At 35.7% G+C, this 18,694-nt stretch overlaps 3 protein-coding genes across 5 annotated transcripts in view; 2 read left to right on the forward strand and 1 right to left on the reverse strand.

Moving 5' to 3' along the window:
- DECOY (decoy) overlaps positions 1-1,264 on the forward strand; it is a gene marked incomplete in the record, with an annotated part of 3,174 nt that extends 1,910 nt beyond the window's left edge. The window contains 3 exon segments of the mRNA XM_088517472.1: positions 379-508; positions 577-702; positions 850-1,264. Coding sequence (XP_088373598.1) covers positions 379-508; positions 577-702; positions 850-993 — 400 coding nt within the window.
- A 1,354-nt stretch (positions 1,265-2,618) lies between these two features.
- LOC132186595 (putative WRKY transcription factor 43) lies at positions 2,619-4,350 on the forward strand. Its single transcript, XM_059600575.2, has 2 exons — positions 2,619-2,974; positions 4,079-4,350. The coding sequence occupies exons 1-2, from the start codon at positions 2,619-2,621 to the stop codon at positions 4,254-4,256; spliced, it is 534 nt and encodes a 177-aa protein (XP_059456558.2). The 3' UTR covers positions 4,257-4,350.
- A 1,524-nt stretch (positions 4,351-5,874) lies between these two features.
- Positions 5,875-18,287, reverse strand: LOC132186777 (uncharacterized). 3 transcript variants are annotated; one of them, XM_059600837.2, is made up of 17 exons: positions 17,903-18,287; positions 16,482-16,554; positions 15,756-15,821; positions 12,681-12,746; positions 12,465-12,547; positions 11,635-11,686; positions 11,470-11,541; positions 10,824-10,891; positions 10,686-10,734; positions 10,477-10,561; positions 10,283-10,387; positions 10,115-10,166; positions 9,316-9,367; positions 8,214-8,330; positions 7,217-8,140; positions 6,357-6,885; positions 5,875-6,239 (listed from the first exon to the last, which is right to left on the reverse strand). In XM_059600837.2, the coding sequence occupies exons 1-17, from the start codon at positions 18,076-18,078 to the stop codon at positions 6,163-6,165; spliced, it is 2,646 nt and encodes an 881-aa protein (XP_059456820.2). In that variant the 5' UTR covers positions 18,079-18,287; the 3' UTR covers positions 5,875-6,162. The 3 variants fall into 3 exon arrangements, with proteins under 3 accessions (XP_059456820.2, XP_059456819.2, XP_059456822.2); XM_059600836.2 differs by having other exon boundaries at positions 5,875-6,885; positions 17,903-18,283; XM_059600839.2 differs by lacking the exons at positions 15,756-15,821; positions 16,482-16,554; positions 17,903-18,287 and having other exon boundaries at positions 5,875-6,885; positions 12,465-12,565; positions 12,681-12,723.
- Between the last annotated feature and the right edge of the window lie 407 nt (positions 18,288-18,694).

An 18,694-nucleotide genomic window follows, 5' to 3' on the forward strand; every position in this document is an offset into this window, starting at 1 on the left:
GTTGTTGCTTTAGCTTTTACCTTTCCAGTGAAGCAACCTCATCTGTTATTGTGACATGTATATGGCCTTGTTAGATGGTTTTGTGTCTGTATGTGATTGATGAGAAGTTTTGTATAGCTTTACTCTTGATGCCACCTAGCTCATTTGGACTATGAATAGGCATTGTAAAAGCTGACATATCTCCTTGATGTAGCCAAGTTAAAACAAAAATTCACTTCAATGCATGAGGATGGTGGTGAAGGAAACAACCAATCTCTTTCTGGCTGATTGTTAACCTAGCATATCACATTTCCTCCCCATCTTCTACTAAAGGGATTTCTAGAGGCCATATATGTTCCTAAGTTATCCATCCCAATGAAATTGTCTTTTTTGCTTTAGGTCATTACAGAGGGCACTCGACAGAAGACTTTATCTCCTCCTCTATAGCAAAGCATATGGAACTACTAGCGAGAAGCCTGTCTGGCATTTTCCAGAAAAAGTTTATGAATCTGAGAATACATTGCGCAAGGTGAGTTGTAATTTGTTTTTCTTCTTCTTCTTCTTCTTCTTCTCAATATAAACTCATAATGTTTGCAGTGTGCAGAGTCTGCACTAGAATCTGTGATTGGAGACCTTTCCCACACATATTTTGTTGGAAATGCTCCAATGGGTCATATGGTTATACAGCCAAAAGAGAATGAGTCAGACTTTCCATCTTTTAAGGTACATTTTTTTATATTAGTTTTACTTTGCTCTGGTGTTTGCTAATGTGTGTGTGGTGTTATGCTTGATATCCTTGTAGATCATTGAATATCGATAATGTTTGCAACTGTTTGTCTTAAGCCCTTGCTCATCTTTTCTTTTTGTCAGCGATTCTTCTTCAAGTCCCAAGTGATTGCAACCACCAAGTTCGAAATTGGAAAGTGTGAGGATTTTGTTTGGGTGACCAAGGATGAACTTTTAGAGTATTTTCCTGAGCAAGCTGATTATCTTACCAAGATGATCATCAGCTGACGCAGCAATCTTGTTCAATTCCCAATACACACAAAGGTTGCTTTTAGACAATAGTAATGATCAAGATGCGTCTGTTTTGGCTTTAGAATTTTTGCAATACAGGCTTGACATAGGATGAGGCTGCTGGATGCAGTTGAGATTTGCTAGGCCAACAAATGGGATCTTTTACTGATTCAAATCGGATTTAGGAGCTCCGATATTTCCTTGTGCTGTTTTTGTATGTACTTCACTCTCCTCTACTGCAATAAGAAAATTATCAATTTCGGTCTTATTGAAATTTATGTGGGTTCATATATAGACATTGTCAAGTATCTCATTCTACGATTGTAAACTAGTAAAGTGGGTTTTTAAGGATTCATATTTTGTTGTATTTTCATAATCAGATTGTCCATAAGGCCGTAGTAGAGTACGAGGGTCAACCGTCAACTTTGATGAGTTGGTTAGAAGTCCTTGTAGGTGACCTAATCACCATCCCATAAAGTGCATTAGGAACCCGCTCATTAGCACGGATGAAGAATAAAAGCCTTCAGATTTTGTTTAATATTCTTTTGTTTTGCCAGAAAATATTAATTAAGATCTTTTGCACGCTTTCGTCTGTCACATGCTCAAATGAGTTGACCTTGTGGCTACGAGCCTTTGATAGCCAAGCAAAGGGAGGATCTTATTCTGGATTGGGTGCACATCTCTTGAGTTCAAGCGCCATCCATAAATATTGGTTACCAAACACACTTGACCTTCCCCACACCTCACTCCAATGGACAAAAAGTAAGGAAAAAAAAAAAAAAATTCCCTCAAAATGTTAAATTTAAGGTTGGTTGCAGCGTTACTGGACTTTGATTTGCAAATGCATGTGGATAATTGGGGTGAGGGATGGGAAGGCATATTCAAAGATTTTGAAAGATAATACCATTGCTTCTCTTTTGAAAGAAAATTGGAAACTGAAAAGAAAAAAAAAAAAGAAAAAAGAAAAAAAAAAGCCAAGCAACTCAGTACGTACGGTGTTTGGATTATATGAAAGTATGCAAATCGTCATGAAATAGTCAATTATGAGTTTTGCATGTTTTCAATAATTCCAAAAGCACTTAAAAAAAAAAAGAAAAGAAAAAAGCAAGAAAGAAAGAAGGGAACAGAAAAGGACTGCTACAGATGATCTGAATTGAAACGGTCATGATGACAACGTAGTCCGGTTAGAATAAGTTAGTAAACAATACTTTAATGAAGCTTAAATTTGTAGTTGTCAAACATGTGTCGTATAGTTCCACAGTTAACCTACGCCATATATATTACTTGTACATATAAAACGTGTCCGAAATATATATATAAAGACCATGCAAATGCATGCATTGATGATAACGATATACATGCTAGGTCACGTCTCCTTTCTCTCTTGCAGTGGCAGTTGAACAGAAGTAGTTGGAATGTTGTTGGCTTTACCTTTGTTGCAAGACATATAGAATTACAGAGAAAAAGAGAAAGAGAAAGACAACCCCCCTTTTAACCCCACACATCTCTCTCTCTCTCTCTCTCTCTGTGGGTCAGTCCAACCCCTTCTCACCTTCCACCAGCTTTTCTCTTTATAAACCTTCCAGTATTCTCTCATTTCCTCTACCATCATCATCAATACAATGGAAGGCCAGAACCCTCCCTTCCTCTTCACGCCCTCCCAGCTTCCATCCTCCTCATTAATGCACCCTACTTCAGACCCAGAAATTGACTGGGTCAGCCTTCTCTCTGCAGGCCCATCTGGGCTCACCGACAATATGCCGATGATGATGGAAAGCTGTTCCACAGTACTATCCGAAAATGGAAGTTTGGAAGAAAAGGGTAATAATAACAAGGATAAGAGAAGAGGTGGTAGGATTAAAAGAACAACACGTCCTAGGTTCGCGTTTCAGACTCGGAGCGCCGACGATATTCTCGATGATGGCTACCGGTGGAGAAAGTACGGCCAGAAAGCTGTGAAAAACAGCATTTATCCCAGGTGCATGTCTTACTCATTATTATTAAACATATATTATTCTCATACCTTAATTAATTTACGTTGCATGTTCCAAGCTTTGCCATTCTCTAGTACTATATATATATATCTTTACTAGAAAACTAGCTATATCATTTCAGCAATCCAACAATCTAATTATATCATTTTGTACTAGGTAACTCACGAATTAAAGATTAAATACGAATATCATTTATTATTTATGTGTGATTATAATCAATTAAATCATCATTTATCCCAAAAGGTTAATTAGACTTATAGAAAAAAGTAAATTCCATCATTTAATTAGCATTTTAACATTTGATATATAAAACACAAATCTAGTTGCTTTTAGTCTTTCGTCAAGAAAATCCAGAGAACAAAACATGCAGAAATATTGGTGTGCACTATCATTGATCAACCTGATCAGCACAATGAATTCATCACCACCCAAAAATAAATAAATAAAATAAAATAAAGTACGTACTGCAAAAAACATGAATTTCATATGTTTAGCATCTTGCCATTATTATATGCTGCAATCAAGATCAATATCTTGAAAAGAAAATGTTTAGGAATCAATAGTGGCGAGTTTAATTTTTTGCATGACGTCTAATTGGTCATGATGAGTGTATAGTAAACTGTCGAATTTATATATAAAGCTTGTTAATTAACACACATGGGTTTGGCATAATAACTATGAGATATTCAATTGTATTATATATATATATATATATATATCATGATCAATTGGCTATTCTGTCTAACACTATTCTGACTCAGTGAGTATTAAAAGATGCCTTAATCCTCATTCAAATTTCTTGAGCTATACCGTAGTTTCTTAATTACTATGATTGTTAGAATTAATTAATTAATTTTATTTATTTATTTTTTTTAACATTTTCTAATCATGGCTGAAAGCATAGGGACTTGTCATGATGTTCACCATATTAATGAAGCTATATATATATATAATTTGAGCTACCTAGCTAATACAAATATGAAAAATTTGCATGATGTATTTTATGTACATGTATTAATTAATGGTTAATTTGAAAATAAAAAATCAGAATTCTGACTTTGGTTATTAATTAAACATGGACAATTAAGGAGCTACTATCGCTGCACCCATCACACATGCAATGTGAAGAAACAGGTTCAAAGGCTATCGAAAGACACAAGCATTGTGGTGACAACGTATGAGGGCATTCACAATCATCCCTGTGAGAAGCTGATGGAAACCCTAACTCCTCTTTTGAAGCAAATGCAGTTCCTCTCTAGGTTCTAAGCTCACTCCGCCATGGCACATGAACAAATATATATAACAATCATCACCAGAAGTATCTTTGTTTCATACTTATTATAACCTCAACACTTGTGCATGTTAATTCTGTGACATTTGTGTAAATCAACTGTAATCTCTCGAATGTCAAATATCATCATGAAGTAAACCTTTATATCTTACTTTAATTGCCTACCATCTATAATCACCATCTTTATCTTTTAAGATAAATCCCAAATTGAGTTCATCTCCTTATAAAGACAACTTGCTTATTTTGATAATTAAAGGGATAAATGCAAAATTGGTTTTTGGGATTTTGGCAAATAGTCTTTTGGAACTTCACTTATATGAACATATATAAGAAGTGAAACAACTAGCTTCTTGCGTACGTTTAGGGTTAGCTTTTGCTAATGTTCATGAATAAACAACAATGAGCACGTGGATAAGTGGATAAAATTTGAGAGCCTTTTTCCTCGCTACAATTGGATGGGATTCATGGGAATCATGTGTATGACATTTTCGTTCCAAATATATAAAGTATTGGTTTAAGTTTGGCCACCGTTGATTTTGTTAGGAAGTTGAAATGCTGCTCTTCACACTCATGTTACACCGGCTGACGTGAAGTATTTTAAGTGGCTTATTTTTTATTTTTTTTAAGTGATTGACTTGAAAAGCCACTTAAATCACGTCACGTCAACCGGTGTAAAGAATAGTATTACTCTCACACTAATTGAAGGTTGAAATTGAAAGATACCTTATTGTATGCATCAATATTCGATTAAACATTTAATATCACAATCTTTAATATAATGAAAGATTGTTATAAATTCGTGTTAATTGTGATATCAAAGGAAGTGGGTTTGTCGTCCCATTAAATTAAATAAGAAAATGAAAGAATTTGTACATGTGGGACTAATGGGCATGTTAGTGAGGAGTTTTGAACCATTGTCTTCTGGCTGCACCCTTCATATATCTACCAATGCGACTTTCAATATCTAAACCGTTAGTTACAAATGAGAAGTTGTGGCTTTTCACAAGTGCACCTTTCATGGAGAAACACTGAAGATCCTGATGGTGAATTGCTTCTAACCCACAAACCCAGCAACAAACCCTTTGAGTGAAAGCAATTATCACCTTAAAGATAGTATCAGACACACCTCGAAGTCACATTTATTTTATGATTACTGTTTCCGCTCAATTTCCTCAACAATAATGCAATGAAAAAGGTCAGTAGATTTAGATGGTTGCTTTCTGATTGACACTGATATAGAGTCTGTTTGTGATTGCGTTTGAAAAATAGAGTTTTTAAGTCAAAAAACGTTTTTGAACAAAAGCTTCATTTTTAAGCTTTTACTAAAAGTACGTTTTAATTATTTTTAGGCTTCTTAAACCTTTAAAAGTGCTTTTAATTTTTTTACCAAACAAATACTTTTTTCTTTAAACGAACTTTTTGAATGTTAAAAACAGTTTTAGACCCCTCAAACGCGATTACATGCCCATAATGATACAGCATCTCTCTAATACCAAATAAAGAAGACTGCTAAGAGCTAATTTTAGATGACAAAAGATTTAAGGCCACAAAGTTCATAATCGTTCATTTCTTCTTATCGAGTGACTACAGATGAACAGTCAAATTCTCTTGAATATTGTGTTGTAAAAAATAAAAAAAATCTCTTTAATAGTATATAACCACTATAAAACTAGAACTATCCCTCCAATTCTATGTGACCGCTTAACAAGATACACTCGTATAAAGTGTAGAACAAAATAACTTTTAACTTCACAAAAGGGTTGCATGATGCACCTTGACAACTCGACATGCATACCAAAATTTTGATTACAACAGGAGAGCCCCCAACTACCGTGGGAAATTAGCTAATCAACGCATAAAGCAGCCCAATTCCCCGGCAACTTAGTTGCACCTTCCAGCACTATATTGTGCCTGAGCCTGAAGATTAATTCTAGCGTTGGTGCTGCTTGAGACGAGCCCTTGCATTTGCAATGCACCGTGCGGGGTTGACATCAAGTTAGATGAAGTTTGGGAAAGTTGAGCAGACTGGGTAGGTTGAAGCATGAATTGGTTAAAAGCAGCAGCATAAGTCTCACCTGTGAGGCTTCCCCTCATTCTGCCTGAGGGCTGCCAGTTCTGTGCTGATGCCAACGTTTTTGAGCTATCAGCCGGCAAGACCGGCTGTATTGTCTCGCCCACACTCCCTCTCCACTCGCTAGTTGTTCTAAGCCGCTTACCAGCCGTCGAAGGAGGTAACGAAGAGTCGTTTCTAGATTGTTGGAGTTGAACTGGCACAAATGATGGTGTTCTTGACATCTGGGCCATTGGATGAGAAGCAGTCCCGTGATGAATTTGAGTGCTATCAACATTAACCATGCCATTACCACTACCATCTCCTTGCTGAAATTGCACTGGTTGTGCATGAAAAGATGGATGGACAATATTCTGAGGCTGAGTCATAGCAGAAGTTATCCTCGGGTGAGGAGCCCCAGATTGCAATAGATTTTTATGCGCAGAGGAGGATCTTGAGGAGATGTGGTAAGCACCTAGACCTTGGGCAGGAAAGCTAGCAGCCTGTTGGACTGCTTGACCAGAAATGCAATGGTGCTTGTTAACATCCCAGTTCTGTGATGAAAAAAGGAAAAAGATGTCAGAGGAAAAAAAATACATAAATGAATACATCTTTCCTCTCTGATCAACTGATTTCCACATAGAATGCAAGGAAAGAAAGGGTCTCCTTAACCGTTCCATTGACGTTCACCAAAACAACCTATTTCCCTTTTAACTAAATCCATATTGAAGGGATTAGCCAAAGAAAAAAAAAATCCATTTGAAATAATAGAAACATCAAGCTATTAATTTGAAACGACGATAGTTATTTATACATGGATGCGCCAAGTTTACAGAGCAAAGAAAGCCTGGCATATTTACAAAACAAAGTAAAATCAAATCAAACCTGTGTCAATGAATGATCTCGCATGGAAGGTAAAGCCATATCTGATAATGATGAAGAACTCGCAAGTGGCCTGAGTAATTGCTGACCCCTATCCATGCCCCCATGAAATGCATGACATCCATTCATATGGGATACCATAAAAGGCGTGCTCTGATAATTAGCAGAAGAGGTACTGTTGAGCATCAATGAATTCAAAGCCCTTTGTTCAAATGAACTGCTAACTGAAGCCTGGGGTACAGTTGAAGTTCGGCCGGCATTAATAGCTACAGATGGCAACATCCCATTTTCATTTCTTGCATTCGATCTTCCAAAGCCAAACTGCTGTGATTGCAAGTAAGTGGGACCTAAAAGTTGGCTTTGCAGTAATGAGAGCGGTACAGTTCCATTTACATACACTGATTCATTCAGAACAGGAGAAGCAGCATTTGTTAGGACAGGGGAAAGCATTGAATTGCAAGAAGAAAAATTGGAAATGCCAGCAGTTACATGGCCACCCCAAAGAGAAGTGCCATCTATTGGACATTGTGGGGCAGCAGAAACAGACGAGGGAATTCTTGAGCAGATATTTTCCTCTATTTGAGTAGAACGATTTTGGTCCACTCTATCCGAATTCCTGACTTCTGTTTGCACAAGATTTCTTGAAACAGAAAAACATGGAGGATCATCCAGGAAATGTTGCTTGCCAGTACATTCAGATACACACATGGCATCACTAGCGTTGGCCCCTTTCATGGTAAGATCAACAACTTCAGCTGGCACACTTGACGACGCATCGCACTTACTCTGCTGAGGTCTTTCTTGCTGACAACTTTTTGTCTCATGACCTGTTTGGTCAGTCTGATCTTCATTTTCCAAGACAGCCACCCAGGATCCATCTGCTGAGATTATCACATCAACAACAGTCTCTGCAACCTCTCCCAAGATCTGAACAAGAAACAAGGGGTTCACTTAAGTGGTGATATTGTTGGGTGAAAACATTACATCCAAAACTACTTGCCTTGGCCATATCCTGATCAATGCGTATGTCTGGGTGGCAGATGGACTGGTTACAAAGAGGGCAACGCCATGATGGCCTTCTTGAGTTCATTTCAATGAAGTTCTCATAATCAAAGCACTGCATTTTGCAACAAAAAACAAAAAAAAAACAGATGATACAGAATTTAAACAAAGAAACAGAAGACCATTAACTATGAGAATATCTAAGGCACTAGCACCTTTCAAGCCTGGCAATCTACGGAGGCATAAAGGGATTTTTTTTTTTTTCCAAGGGTTGGACGTTTTGACCAGTTGCACCAGTGTCCCCACATGAATACACATGGGTGCTTTTGGACTTTGGAGCAAGCAAAATTAGAATACAAAGCAAGTATAGAGCAAGAAAACAAGGAAGAATGTGAACACTTCTCATTTGCAAGCATGTGCATAACAATGAATAGCTATATAATGTTGTGTTTTTCATATGTTAGATATAACTCCAAAGTTCATTCAGCATAAATGGTTAATTGTTGTTTGTTTATTAGAAATGAGCTGATTGTCTTGCAGTGGCAGCTTGATGAGGAGGCTTGAGTTAGTGCTTTATATCTTGTGATAGTAACAAAGAACTTGCAATCTGCCAATTCAGGAATTGAGAACCAGAGTAAGACCCAAATTAGGATGTTTCGGTTACAAAACTTTCAGTGAGACCAGCAAACTCGTCCTCTCTCTCTCTCTCTCTCTCTCTCTCTCAAACTCCTCTTTTATTTATTTATTCCCAAAGCAAACTCGTGGAGTGTTAGCAGGTAGTCAGTCAACACATTCAGCAGATCAGGTTGAAATTAGGTTAGAACCCACACCTAATCAGCAAAATCCAAATGATTATTATTTCTTAAATCATTTAACTAGTTACTGTTGATGCTTCGATTTTGACACATCAAAAGTTGAATAGCAGACTGAATTCTATACCATATAAAAGAAAGAGTCTGGTTCAGGTTTTATCATTTTCAACCTGATCCTAACTTAAAATCAAGTCAGTAGTTGTAAACATAAACTACTTCTGGCTGTGTTCAAGCGCACCTCAGAAGAACAAGAAATTTCCTCTAATCTTTTACGCATGGAACTCTCACCTGATAATGCTTGCAGAGATGTCCTTTTACGGGAGTTTTAATACGTTTGTGGCTGTTAAAAATCAAAATAAAAACGAAATCATTCAAGACAGCAACCACAGTAGCCAATATTAATGCTAAATTCTTATGGTTTACCAAGGAGAAAATACGTTTCTGTGTTCAGAAAGTAAATTTGATCTATATAAGTACATCACGAAAAAATAAACCACATATTAAAAAATGCCAACATTTTTTCTTGATCCTGACAAATGACATGATTTGTAAAATTGTTCAAATTTTTGCTTTGAGCCTAATTCGTTGTCTTATGGTTCATTGACACAGAAAATGAAGAGTATGAAAAAGGAACAGTTCATATATAAGTTAATTTATCATGCAATCAATAATAAGGAACAGCTATCCAGTGCCTTCTGTCTAGAAGGTATGTTGCCCACCAAGTAGTCCTTTTCTCAATCCCATTGCTCTGATATGCGATAAAAAGCAACTTCAACTAAGTTCCACATAACAGTATTAGAAGAAGGTTCTAGTTTATCCAGAACACAGAAGGAGCAGTCTTATCTAAGTAATTATAGACATTGTGTGTTGAAATAACATATGATTCTTCAAATTGAACTGCTAGCTGCACAAATAGAATAACAAAAACTTAACCTTCATATTTTTCTTAGGTCTAAGACACTAATCAAGCTTGTAGAAGTCATTAAGTATTCCAGCCTTTGTAAAATAAGAACAAGAAGAGGCGAAGAACAAATCCCACAGACCAGTATGAGTGGTTAGTAACAGCGAGAATAGTATGATAGCGTACCTTATTGGGCAATTTAATGAAACACGTGATGGCCCCTCGATTATCTCAGAATCTGATATTTTCAATGTTAGTAAGCCAATGTCTTAGTTTTGTGTCTAAACTTCCAAGAAAGAATGTAAAATATAAACAGAAAACAAGGATAGCACTTTTTTCTTTCATTTGTCTTACTAGAATCAAGGGAAGCAACAACAGGCTGAACATAATCTTGTAGTGCTGGAGTTTCAGAAGTTGATGACATCATGCTCAAGAAAGCGATAACAATGAGATAATTACCTATAAAATTTCAAAACTTGCTGTATTAACAGAGGACATTGAAACAAACAAGTGTGCTTTTTGACAAGGAAGCTTTTGGTTGGGCATACCGTTAAACTGCCCCACAGCTTGAAAAAGATTGATTCCATATTTGAGCATTGCAGTAATATTTGTTGGCAGCTGTGGTCCAGTGTCCTGATGAAGGTATGGAAAACATGACAACATTACTAAATTTTACTGCATCAGGCTTTACACATTAAAACATCATGCTTTGAATATAAATTAAAAGAAATATAACTCCAAGTAGAACTAAACAAACCATGGAAACATTATTCCTTCCTTGTACACCTTTCCCATTGAATAGAAAGCTACAAAAGATAACAAACAAACAAAAAAAAGAAGAGATCCTGATTAAGTTCATTACTTGGATTAAAAAAAGAAAATAAACCAACCATACTTTGCTTGAGGTGGAGTCACAATGCAAGAGGATGTGTCCATATTATCCCTTTGAGCAACAAACAGACCCTACATGAAAATAAAGAGAAAAACATGAAAGAACATGATATAAAAGTAAGCAGCAGCAAGGGAGAGGGAGAGAATAGAATGTTTAACAGAGCCAGCCCATCTAAATATACATCTTCTCATAACCTAAAACAAGCATGTATTTATCTTAAAACCTGGCACAAGCCACTTGGAACTACTGTCAGGCAAATTTGACCAGAAAGAAAAAACTATGGCAAGTAATACATAAACTAGACTATAGGACATACCAGAAAATCCTGCATATAAACTATACAGATAAAGTAAAAATGAATAATAACTGGAAGCTACACAAGAAGGTAATAAGGTTACAATGGGTAGAGCAAGAGCAATGCATTGAATTAAATATGAAAAATTGGTAGAAAGTAGAGGTCAAGATGCCATCTTAATAAATGAAGATTAGTACCAATTAACCATGACTAGGGGTTGACCTGGCAATAGAAAAGGACAATGTTTGATTTAAAAGACAAATAATTATCATATGCTTTACTGGTGAGCTATGCCAGTAATAAAGTGTATTGGACTTCATACTTATTATGGACAATTATTCAAGACATGCTTACTATCTGTTTTGGCATAGGAACCACCATATTCTTCAAGATATGGAAGTCAGAGACAATGGTCCTGTACCCAGCCTAGCAAAAAGATCAAATAAGTAAAGTGTCAGAAATTTAAACTAGAGAATGTGTGTTTGTGAATTCATGTGTTGCTAAATACATGAAACCTACCTTGACCTCAAGTGAAGCTAGTATGTGGCCCATCTTTATGCATGGATAGAATCTGACACGTGAAAAGATAAAGAATATATCAATAAGCTACTAGGATTTGAAATGAATAATAAACTCAGTTTCCGGAAGAAACTAAATTGTATCTGTGGATAACTGCTTATGCATCTCCTACGTTATCCAAAAAAAAAAATGTATCTCCTTTGCGGATTAGTTATAGTGGCTTCCTTACTCTTTTTGCTTCTTCTAGTTAGATGTTCCTTTTGTATACTTCCTGTGTACTTAGAGCGCCTTACGCTTTTAATAATATTTGTTGATTACTTATCAAAAATAATAATAAACTCCGTTTCCGGAAGAAAGGTCATAACTGCCAAGTAACCTCTAACTAACTATTCAGGGGGGAAAAGCCTCTACTTGTTTTGGCATCCAGGTAAACCCAGAACTTCCATGTTTGATAGATGGGCAAAAAATAAACCCTTAATTTCAAATAATCATGCACACACGAGTTAGAAAGGAATTATAGATTGTGTAAGTTGGCTTAACAACTGTTAATCAAGCTTCAACAATTATGTTCTATTATTAAAGGTCCATAAATACTGGAAAGAGCTGTTACTTGGATTCTGCCATAATGAGCAAGTCATTCACTTGGGAAAAAAAAATCAACATCTCCTGATAAAGAAGACAACTAAAGTAGAATTGGATTTGATTTTAATCCCCAAAAACTACAGATGTCCGGACAATAGTGGCTTTTAAGTAGAGCAGTGACTACACCAACTCAAAAACACATTAACACTGTAAAGTTCAAGATGAGCAAAGTAGTGAGAAGTTTATACCTGGACATGATTTTAGAAATACTGGGGAGAGCATAGCTTGGTTCGATGCAAATATCCTCGGTATTACTGAAAGTTTTACCTATCTAAGTATGCACAAAAACCTGTGTAAGGGATAGGCATGAAAAATTAAAGCAAAAAATAAAAGGTATAAAAATAAAAGAAAATAAAAAACCAAGTAACCCAACCAGAAAGAAACAAAAGATTAATTTTACTAACCTCCTTAGCCAATGCAAGAAGATCACCTGCATCTTTGTTTTGAAACCATCCAATCATACAAGCATTCTATGTCAGACATCAACATATCAAACAAAATATTAGTTCAATATTCTTTGTAAAATTACTAATTAAAAAAAATATATTCTTTGTAAAATGAAGAATATATCTTCTAGGAATAATAAAATTAGAGAAGGCAATATATCCTAAATTCATAGAAGTAAATTAGATCCTCTCAAGCATGCTAACCTACTCCTGAAATAGGCTTCAGAACATATGTGCTTCAAAGATGGTTGTGCAGCCACTTAGGTTTTTCACACAACTATCCTAGCTGCCAGGTGGGTAAGGTAAGACCTTTAAATACAGGGCTTGGCTCTAGATTGAGCAAATAGTAACCAATGGTGAAGCCAAGTGGGGCATGGCAAACTATGAGAAGCCAAAGTGATAGCATCTCCAATCAGAGAAAAAAAAAAAAAAAAACGCAATTAAGCATTTGGGAGTGCAATTAAAAAAAAAAAAAGCAATTTAAAAATGTAGAAAAATCTACATTTTCAAATCGCTGGCAACGGAGTACATTTTAAAAAACGCACAATTTTAAATGCCACACTACAATTTAACCAAACATTTAATTGCGTTTTAAAAAAAATCACACCTTAAACTGCAAAACCAAACAGATCCTTACTCTAGACAGTGAAGATGTTATTGATTGTGAACCAATATTGGGCTATTTACACATAGGGATGGAAAAAGTTTATATAGGTGAGTCTCTATTAGTGCCATAATGTTTTTCATTTTATTTTATTTTTTCAAAAAAGAGCCTTTTTTTTTTTTTTTTTTTCTTTTTTTTTAAAATGTCAGGGAACCTCTCCAAGGCAGGGCCCTTCGGACCCACTCCTGCAGAGTAAATCCCGGCCCCGTGCACCACACCCTCGAAAGTTTTCCTACACGAAATTGGTTAAATTACTGGTTTTTCACCAGGGGGTGTGGCCCCAAGGAATTGTTTGCACCCACGAGGTGTTGAACCTTGGACCTTGAAAGGAGCAAACCCTCAAGACCAAGGCCTTCACCACTTGGGCCAACCCCTTGGGGTTTCAAAAAAGAGCCTCTATTAGTGCTATTGCTATGGGTAAAGATATTCACCACGCCTGGCGTGCATCAACAGTGATGCACGCCAGGCACAAAATTTTTTTTTATTATTATTTTATTATTTTAATTTTTTTGAAAAAAAAAAAAAAAAAAATTTTGTGCCTGGCGTGCTTCACTGTTGAAGCACGCCAGGCGTGCTCCCAATCACGACTCTATTGCTATATGATGTAATCCTCTCTCTTTTTTCTTTTTTCTTTTTTGACAAGTGCTATATGATGTAATCCATTTTCTTCAATAAATTTATAATCTTTAAATTTTGAAATTTTTTATCCTTATTTTGTATATCTTTTCCAAGTTAGGGTAAAAAAAATTTGAAGAGGAAGAAAGATTCTCTTCAATTTCCATTATGTGGTCATGGGGGTGTTTACTTTTATTATGTGGTATTAATATAGTTTCACTTCATACAATGTGTAGGGACATGATAATGAGGCTATCTTATACTAATGATCTTTTTTATTTTTAGTTAGAAAATTAGGTCAGCATTGCCAAATTTTGATAAAGTAAGCAAGTAATGTTTTGAAGTTAAAAGCTTAATGAGTTAATCATTGAACTTGATCTCCCTTACACCAGGTTGTTGGTGGGGACACCAGATACAAGCCACCAATCACATGTGTGTATGGACGCCGATGTTGGAGGACAACCCAGACAATGACTTTGTGGTTGAGTGATTGAGAGCTGGAGATTATGTTATTACCCCTTACTTCTTCTCCCTCTTTCCCCTTTCCCCCTCTCCCTTCAACTTTCTTCTTTGCTTCTACTGACCGTACAGCATCATCGAGCCCCTCATTCAGTCAATTGATTTTGAGAAGTGAGGTAGATGGCTCTCTTGTTCACCTTCTCAATCCTCATTAAGCAATCAAGCGTTTCAGATATGCTAAAATGAACATAGTATGATGAAGATGTGACCGCCCATGGTTTTTGTTTTGGAGGCGAGCCCGCTATGCTGAATGTACAAGGGATAATACATTTGAACCCCATTAAGGGCCAAACGAGGAACCTACTTCAAAGCCAAACCACTAATTTTATACTGTAACACAGTTTTCCATCCATTATCTGCAGTATCTTATCAGTTATGACAAACTATAAGCGGTCACCATCATGAACCCTGTTCCTCCACTTCATTCCCACTCTTCAAATCTCAAGAAGCAAATTGATAATCCATGAGTAACACTACCAACAACTGAAGTGAGAAGATAATAATTCTAATGGCGACTGCTTAGTTCCAATGAAAACTAACATGTTCCCATTTTTGTTAAAAATCCTCTCTTAAAAGGATAAAATAATATGGTACATAAGCATTGGTGAATATATTGCTGCAGAAAGAAGAAGAGGGCAGCCCTTCTTCTTCTTGTCATTTTGAAGAAGTGGGACTCCATAGAAAGCTCACACGCAAACAAGGCCAAAGGAGACTGTCATGCATGACAATTTGACAAGAGTGCACTATTGATTGTGTCCACTGCTCCCTTTTTTCTAAAGAACAGAAAAAGAAAATCACTGTTCTTCCAGTTACATACAATTAAAGTGGACCTCTCATACTTTCTAAGATTGACAAGAGGGTACAATTATTGTAATGCTTGTAGTGTAAGTATATTTGTCATTTGTTGTCTAATCCAAGATGTTCTTGCTACTATTTTTAACCGTAAATTTCTGGAGCAACTCATGTTGCATGCTCAATAAATTAATCATCTAAAGTATCAAACGTAATGAATTTCAAGGGTAACTCAACATTTAACTGAAGGAGCAAACAAGGAGCATATAACACATATTTTTCATAACTCCACTTGGCAATGCACTATTTTAGCTTTTATGACAAAGCTAACAAACATAAATTATCGAGTAGCTATCAACAGTCAATTATCAGCAATCAATTCAAGATCATTACTTGTTACAAGCAACAATAGACTCAATCAAACGACACAAGTGACTGAATACCTTGACAGAAATCATAAGTGCCATTACAGCTGCTTGAAGGGAAGAATTATCCTGATGCTTATATACCTATGTGGTGTAAAACGAAGAGATATTAGTTGTTTCAGAATATAATTCAAGAACAAAATTTATAAAATGTTTTCTTATTCACACAGTAAGCTCTCATGATTAAATAGAAAATAATTTCAAAAAGTAAGCAACTGTGCAAACTTTGAAGGGTAAGCTTCTTAAGTGCAATCCTATATGTTACTTTTAACTAGTCAACCAGAAGCATTAACATCAAAATCACACAACACGATCTGTATTATGAATGTGATAAATCGCAAGGGGATGGATTAGATGGAAAAGAAAACGAAGTCTCAGTTTAATTGTAAATAAAATTAATGGTTCATAGTACTGTGTTCAATTATCAGGCAAATTCATGTGATTTCAGACAGATTGACAATATAGAGCCTGATTGATCTGATTTCTAAAAAGACCCACAACTTTGAATTATATTGTAAACCATGTAAAATAAGAAAAGATTCATAACCATCATTGATCCTTTGCAGGTGAAGTTCTGAATTATATGGTGTCAATATGTGTATCAACTGTCAAAAACAAATTTCAAAAACTCATTTTCAAGGATACACATCAAAATCTCATAATAGAAAATAAAATGCAAATAAATATAGAAAGAGGTCCACAAGTCCAGTTACCATCACACACATGCACGAAAAACAACAGTACCTGCTTAACCAATATAGGCAAATCTTGTGCTTTTGGTGGAACCTCGTTAGTCGCAACTGCATAATCAATGCCTCTGTATTTGTTAAAGCAATAGCTTGTCAAGAAAGTTCGACCAAAACCAATGTTTATATATACAAATTGAGTCAATTAGGAGTAAGGAGAGCGAGAGTGTTAAAATACAATGACATAAATGTTAGAACATTAATTAAATGATTCAATCAATCATTTTCTATCAACTTAAGCTTTTAGGATATATGTTAATTTAACATATAAATAAGAACAAAGATATTAAGTTCAAACCTTGTCAACATCATTCACATCTCGTTTCAATTAAATATTTCACATGTTGGACTTCACTTATTAGGGAGAGTTTGAGCCCACACGTGAGGGGGAGTGTTAGAACAATAATTAATCAAATCAATAATTTCCTATCAGTTTAAGCTTTTTGGGATAAGTAGTGATTTAATAATAACAAAATAAAACCAAAAAGTGATGTGCTAAATCAAAACCAGAGTTCAAATGCAGGTACTATTTAAGAGAGAGAGAGAGAGAGAGAATCAATAATACCCTTGACCCTGTTTCTAGCCAAGGTGCCAAAATTCCTCGAGTTGCAACCTTTACTTTGTTACAGACACAGGCACTAACCTACAGTTTTGCAGAAAACTTGAGAATTTTCAATTTAATTGTAAAATTCCCGATCAGAAGATATGCTCAATATATAAATGTTTACTGACATGTTTCTGCCCTGAATATCAGTCCTTAATTCTTCCAGATGCATATCAAGGTATACTTTCAAGATGAACTCCTGAAGTGTGATCCACATGGCTGCTAATCAAGAACTATATCACGAAGTTGGCACTACTGCCACTACACTGCAATGGTGTCCATGCTATAAAATAAGCTATGCCGCTGAGACTCTGTGGATTATTTCGCTATCTATGTGGTTGTCCCTAATAAAAAATCTGGGTTCACATGCACTAAGCAGTAAGCAATTATAAGCAACCTAAATACTCTTTCACCAAATTTTGTTTATCTAGATTTGAATATCTCTCATAACTCGTCAGTTTCAACTCCATACTACTCTCACTTCCAGTTCCAAGTGATAACCCTATAATAAATAGCTAAATACCATCCCCCGTTACCATTTTAGGCCATTTTCACTTTAACAACTCCAATACCACAAGTTCAACAATCATACACATTTCAGAAACAAAACAAAAACAAAAATAGTTGAACAAGATATAACATGAAAAAATAAAAATAAAAATAAAAAGAAGAAGAAGAAGAAAGAATCATTAAGAAAAAATAGTTGAACGTATAACCTACTGCGAATGAGCTAAAAATCCTATTCAAACAGGAAAAATATAGAGAAGGCCCATAATGTGGTTTTGGGATTTGAATGTAAAAGGAGAGGAAGAGACTTGGCCAGAGAGAAGCAAAGATCGGAGAACACAGAGGGATCACTGAGATGACCGGACCGAATGTGCATGGCGAGTAACCCCGCTAGCCTACCCACCAAAAGCGACGCCGTCGAGCACTGCTCGCTTGGGCCACCACCAAGTGGTGCACCCACAAGCCCCTCCGTACGGCTCTGCATTGCCCAACTTTCTTCCCTCTCTCTCTCTCTGTGGTTACTTGGTGCCGAAGGTTTTGTTGAGCTTAAGAACAGAGACCTTTTGTAAAAGAGAGTGACGCAATGTCTAGGGTCCGTTTGATATACGGAATTGAAATTCCTTCAAAAATGGGATGGCGTATGATATTATTGTAAGAAAAATAATGCAAATAATTCATTTGCCCATTTTTCTTTGCTCATCGCTTTGAAGTGAAGATTCAAATTTACCATTAAATTTATGATCCCAAGAAAAGGTAGAAGATGGGCGACAACACAATTTTTTGGTGATATTTAATTTGTTGGTAACACAATTTTTTCACTCGAATTTTTCAAAATATTCTTTGTTGGTTGATCACCGGTAAAATGTGTTACTACTTTTTGTTTTTAAATAAATTTTAGGAAAAAGTGCACACTACTACTACATCCCAAATCCAGCAAAAATACAAAAATTTTCATTAAAAAAATCCTTATTAATTTTTAAAAAAAAATTAAAAAAACAAAAGAGAGCTCCTACTACTATATGGTCCTAGTGTAAATCAGTCATTTTACAACATTCAATCACCATATGACAGATCATCAATTCAAGAAAAATGCAAAAAAT

This window comes from Corylus avellana, chromosome 6, assembly GCF_965113065.1.
Source record: "Corylus avellana chromosome 6, dhCorAvel1.hap1.2, whole genome shotgun sequence".
Lineage (NCBI taxonomy): Eukaryota > Viridiplantae > Streptophyta > Magnoliopsida > Fagales > Betulaceae > Corylus > Corylus avellana.

Bases quoted from the DNA above. Each gene is read 5' to 3' on its own strand.
- LOC132186777 (XM_059600836.2), bottom strand. From the start codon at position 18,078: ATGCAGAGCCGTACGGAGGGGCTTGTGGGTGCACCACTTGGTGGTGGC. The intron at 12,548-12,680 runs GTTAGTAAAATT...GTGCATACTTAG, and splicing joins TTCTTGCATTGGCTAAGGAG to ATAGGTAAAACTTTCAGTAA. The intron at 10,562-10,685 runs GTTTGTTTAGTT...TACCTTCATCAG, and splicing joins GAAGGAATAATGTTTCCATG to GACACTGGACCACAGCTGCC.
- LOC132186595 (XM_059600575.2), top strand. From the start codon at position 2,619: ATGGAAGGCCAGAACCCTCCCTTCCTCTTCACGCCCTCCCAGCTTCCA. The intron at 2,975-4,078 runs GTGCATGTCTTA...TGGACAATTAAG, and splicing joins AAAAACAGCATTTATCCCAG to GAGCTACTATCGCTGCACCC.